The sequence below is a fragment of the Eriocheir sinensis genome, chromosome 29 (genome assembly GCF_024679095.1).
Source record: "Eriocheir sinensis breed Jianghai 21 chromosome 29, ASM2467909v1, whole genome shotgun sequence".
NCBI classification, from domain to species: Eukaryota; Metazoa; Arthropoda; class Malacostraca; order Decapoda; family Varunidae; genus Eriocheir; species Eriocheir sinensis.
This window is the reverse complement of record NC_066537.1, coordinates 10,459,499-10,464,498: the sequence shown is the minus strand read 5'-3', so window position 1 is coordinate 10,464,498 and position 5,000 is coordinate 10,459,499. Positions and strand designations below refer to the sequence as shown.

General features: G+C 42.3%; 1 protein-coding gene across 2 annotated transcripts in view; it reads left to right on the top strand.

Annotated features, from left to right (window-relative positions):
* The window catches only part of LOC127005040 (5-hydroxytryptamine receptor-like), a 182,715-nt gene that overhangs the window by 144,898 nt on the left and 32,817 nt on the right, over positions 1-5,000 (top strand). For both annotated transcript variants that reach the window (XR_007758243.1, XM_050873489.1), the window contains exon 5: positions 620-753. Coding sequence is in view for 1 of the 2 variants with exons in the window: in XM_050873489.1 (XP_050729446.1) it covers positions 620-753 (134 nt within the window). In the remaining variant the exon portion in view is untranslated. The remainder of the gene's footprint in view (positions 1-619; positions 754-5,000) is intronic.

The window sequence follows — 5,000 nt, the reverse complement described above, 5'->3', positions numbered from 1 at the left end:
GTAAAAACATACATACTACCCACCTGTGCTTACCTGTCCCTAAATTGACTTCTCTTTCGGCCAATCCTCCAATCTTTTCAGGGGCAGTAAGTAGCGGGCTTTTTTTCATTATTGCTTTCTTTTTTTTTAAGCCCTTGATCTGTCTCCTTTGCTGTAAAAAAAAAAAAAAAGGCTGCCTGACACCTGTATTCCAATTAGCTTGACATGTATTTACCTGTCCCCCCAACACCTGTCCTTACCTGTCCCCCCAACACCTGTCCCTACCTGTCCTCCCCTGAACACCTGTCCGTACCTGTCCTCCCTTAACACTTGTCCTTACCTGTCCTCCCCTTAACACCTATCCTTACCTGTCCCCCCAACACCTGTGCTTACCTGTCCTTACCTGTCCCCCAACACCTGTCCTTACCTGTCCTCCCTTAACACCTGTCCTTACCTGTCCTCCCTCTTAACACCTGTCCTTACCTGTCCTCCCCTTAACACCTGTCCTTACCTGTCCTCCCCTTAACACCTGTCCTTACCTGTCCTCCCCTTAACACCTGTCCTTACCTGTCCTCCCCTTAACACCTGTCCGTACCTGTCCTCCCCTTAACACCTGTACTCACCTGCCCTCTAATTCCAGGTAACGTGTTCGTGATCGCCGCCATCCTGCTGGAGCGGAATCTGCAGCAGGTCGCCAATTTCCTCATCGTGTCCCTGGCTGTGGCGGACCTCATGGTAGCCTGCCTCGTCATGCCCCTGGGAGCAGTGTACGAGGTGAGTGCCGAGGGGGGGGAGGAAGAAAGGAGGAATGGGAAGTGGAAGGGGTAAGTTATAGGGGAAGGAGAGGGTGGTGGGTGCAGGAAAGGGTAGGGTGGAGAGTAGGGAGTGAGGGAAACGGTGATAGGTGAAGAAAGGGGAGGTGGAAGGGGGAAGGGAATGGGTGAGGGAAGACGATGAAAGGGGAGGTGTTGAGGGAAGGGGATAGAGGAGAAAAAAGGGAGAGTCGTGATTGAGAAAGGGGAAGGGAGGAAAAAGGAAGGAATTGGAACAGGTAAGGGAGAGGAAGGGTGACGGGAGAGAAAGAGGGAGACAGATGGAGGAAAGGAGAATTCTGGGTAAGGAAGGGAAGAGAGAGAGAGAGAGAGAAGTATAGGGAGAGAGCTTATAAGAGGCAGCGTCATTTTTCTCATTTTTAGCGTTAATTTTAAGGGCTCAGGTGGGTACAGGTGTTAATCTAAATGTTAATAGGGGAGAAAATAGGTGCTCAAACCCGTAATCAAGGGGACAGGTGGGCACTTATTTTACCTGTGATTAAGGAGACAGGTGAGGTGGGGTGTCCAGGTAAATGTTAATCATGAGGGCGGGGAGCTGGGTGACGGGTTTTTTTTTTTTTTTTTACCTGTAATTAATGAGGTGGATGATTACAGGTGTTAGGGCAGGTAAAAGTGAGAGTGAGGGGAAGAGAGGAAGGGGAGAGGAGGAAAAGGTGGAAGAGGAAGGAGGGGAAAGCAAGGAGGTGAAAGGGGGAGGAAAGAGGGGAAGAAGAGGAAAGGAAGCGCAAGGAGGGTGAAGGGAGAGGAAAAGGGGAAAAGAGGGAGGAAAAAGAGTATGGAGGGGGAAGGGGAGGAAAGGGGGAGGAAAACAGCGTATGGAGGGGAAAAGGAGAGGAAAAGGGGAAAAGGGGGAGGAAAAAGCGTATGGAGAGGGAAGGAGGGGGAAAAAGGAGAGAAAAAGAGGGTATGGAGGGGAAGAGGAGAGGAAAAGGGGAAAAGGGAGAGGAAAAAAGCGTATGGAGGGGGAAGGAGGGAGGAAAGAAGGAGGAAAAGAGGGTATGGAGGGGAATAGGGGAGGAAAGGGGAGGAGGTAAAGAGAGGAAGGAAAGGGGGAAAAGGAGAGGAAAAAAGCGTAAAGAGGGAAAATGGAGAGGAAAAGAGGAGAAGGGGAGGAAAAAAGCGTATGAAGGGGGAAGGAGGGAGGAAAGAAGGAGAGAAAACGAGGGTCTGGAGGGGAACAGGGGGAGTAAAAAGCGTATGGAGGGCAAAGGAGGGAGGAAAGAAGGAGGAGAGAAAAAGAGGGGAAAGGAAAAGGGAGTATGGAAAGAAGGGGAAAGAAGGGGAATGGTTGTTGGAAAGGGGAGGATGAGAGGAGGAGGGGGTGATAAAAGGGGTGTGGGGGGAGTGGGGAGTAAGGTTGGGGGAGTAGGTAATGGGGGGGAGTAGGGTGTAGGGGTGATGGTTGTATGGGTTGGGGAGAGAGTGGGGGAAGGGTGAGGGGGGAGATGGGGAGCATAGGGGGTGAGAAAGATTGAAAGAAAAGGAGGGATTGAGTGAAAGTAATATCTCTCTCTCTCTCTCTCTCTCTCTCTCTCTCTCTCTCTCTCCCACTTTATTACGGTATAAAAGTAAGTGAGATAATCAATTTAAAGAGGAGGAGGAGGAGGAGGAAGGGGAGGAGGAGGAGGAGGAGGAGGAAAGAAAATGAGAATAAATGAGACACGGACTCAAGAAAATGAAGGGGAAGAAATTTACTAGAAGAGAGAGAGAGAGAGAAAGTGATCGTTTTATGTAGTATTATGTCTCTCTCTCTCTCTCTCGGCATTAATCACTTTTCTATATTAACGTTTAACAAAAAATAACAAAAAAAAAGAAGAAAAAAAAGGCGTTTCATGATGCTAAAGTATTTCAGTTAATCCAATATTTTTTTTCTTTTTTTCTTTTTCTTTTTTTTTGTAATTAATCTCGCGAGTGTTATTAATGGAGCGCTCTTAAACACTTTACTACTTATTATTATCATCATTATTATTATTATTATTATTATTATTATTATTATTATTATTATTATTATTATTATTATTATTATTATTATTATTACATTATTTTTTTATCATTATATTATATTGCATTGGAAAAGAAAAAGGAAGAAGAAAGAAAGGAAAAAAGAAAAGACGAAAGGAGGAGAGGAGGAGGAGGAGAAAAGGGAGATAAAAAAAAAAGATTAGTAGAAAAAAACAGAATTACAAATACGAAGAATAAAACGAAGAAAAAATATAAAAGGAAAAGGACGAAGAAGAAGAAGAAGAAGAAGAAGATGGAGGAGGAGAAGATTTGATAGTTTATGACCGTAGCATTTATAAAGGAAGACTTGTAGCACTGTAGCATTGAGAGAGAGAGAGAGAGAGAGAGAGAGAGAGAGAGAGAGAGAAAAACTCGAAATGGTGAAAAAAGAAGAAATGGTAAATTGAATAAAAAGAGAGAGAGAGAGAGAGAGAGAGAGAGAGAGAGAGAGAGAGAGAGAACAGTAACTTTCTTTATTTTTCTTCTATATTATTTTTTTTTTTTCGTTATCTGTCATTTCTTTCTTTCACCTTCACTTTCATTTATTTTCTCTACATATTTTTGGTTCAGTTATTATTTTTTAGCTGCTTATTCATTCATTCATTTTCTCTTCCTTCCTTCGTTCCTTCATTCTCATTTTCATTCTTTTTTTTCATTCCTTCACTCACCCATTCATTCATTTTCTCTTCCTTCCTTCATTCCTTCATTTTCATTTTCTTTCCTTTTTCACTCCTTCATTCACCCATTCATTCATTTTCTCTTCCTTCCTTCATTCCTTCATTCTCATTTTCATTCTTTTTTCATTCCTTCACTCACCCATTCATTCATTTTCTCTTCCTTCCTTCATTCCTTCATTCTCATTTTCATTCTTTTTTCATTCCTTCACTCACCCATTCATTCATATTCTCTTTCTTTCTTCATTCCTTCATTTTCATTTTCATTCTTTTCACCCATTCATTCATTTTATCTTCCTTCTCCATTCCTTCATTTTCATTTTTTTTCATTCTTTTTTCATTCCTTCACCCATTCATTCATTTTCTCTTCCTTCATTCCTTCATTTTCATTCTTTCATTCTTCATTCCTTTCCTTCCTTCCTTCATTCATTCATTCATTCATTAATAAGCCTTACTGAACCTCATGAGAAGGAAAGGGAAAGGAAGGTAAGGGAAGAGAAGGAAAGGAAGAGAAGGGAAGGGAAGGGAAAGGAAGGGAGGGAAGAGAAGGAAAGGAAAAGAAGGGAAGGGAAAGGAAAGAAATTTGACGGAGGGAAATGGAAGGATAGGAAATTGAGGGGAAGAGGAGATGAAGAAAAGGGAGTTGAAGGCAAGCAAAAGAAAGGAAGAAAAGAGAATTGAAGACAAGAAAAGTGAAAGGAAGAGAAAGGAAGAGAAGAGAAGACTTATTAAAGGGAGAGAGGAAATATAGGAAAGGAAAGAGAAGAGAAAGGGAAAGGCAAGGAAAGGAAAGGCAAGGGAGCGGAAAAGGGAGTTAAGTAAAGTTAAGGAAGAGGAGGAAAGAGGATTGAAGCGAGAAGAGAAATTAAGAGAGGAACGAAAAATGAAGAGAAGAGAAGAGAAGAGAAGAGAAGGAAAGTAGAAGGTAAGAAAAAGGGAAAGGAAGAGAAAGGAAGAGAAGTGAAGTGAAAGAAGGAAAGAGAAGAGAATGAAACGGAAGATAAGGAAAGGAAAAGAAAGTGAAGAGGAAGGGAAAGAATGAAAAGGAAGGGAAAGAAAGAAAGGGAAGGGAAAGGGAAAGAAAGAAAGGGAAGGGAAAGGGAAAGAAAGAAAGGGAAAGTAAAGGGAAAGAAAGAAATAAAGGGAAGGGAAAGAAAGAAAGGGAAGGGAAAGAAAGAAAGGGAAGGGAAAGGGAAAGAAAGAAAGGGAAGGGAAAGGGAAAGAAAGAAATAAAGGGAAGGGAAAGAAAGAAAGTGAAGGGAAGGGAAAGAAAGAAAGGGAAGGGAAAGGGAAAGAAAGAAAGGGAAGGGAAAGGAAAGAAAGAAAAGGAAGGGAAAGAAAGAAAGAGAAGGGAAAGGGAAAGAAAGAAAAGGAAGGGAAAGAAAGAAAGGGAAAGAAAAGGAAGGGAAAGAAAGAAAGAGAAAGGAAAGGAAAAGAAAGAAAGGGAAGGGAAAGGAAAGAAAGAAAAGGAAGGAAAAGAAAGAAAGGGAAGGGAAAGGGAAAGAATGAAAAG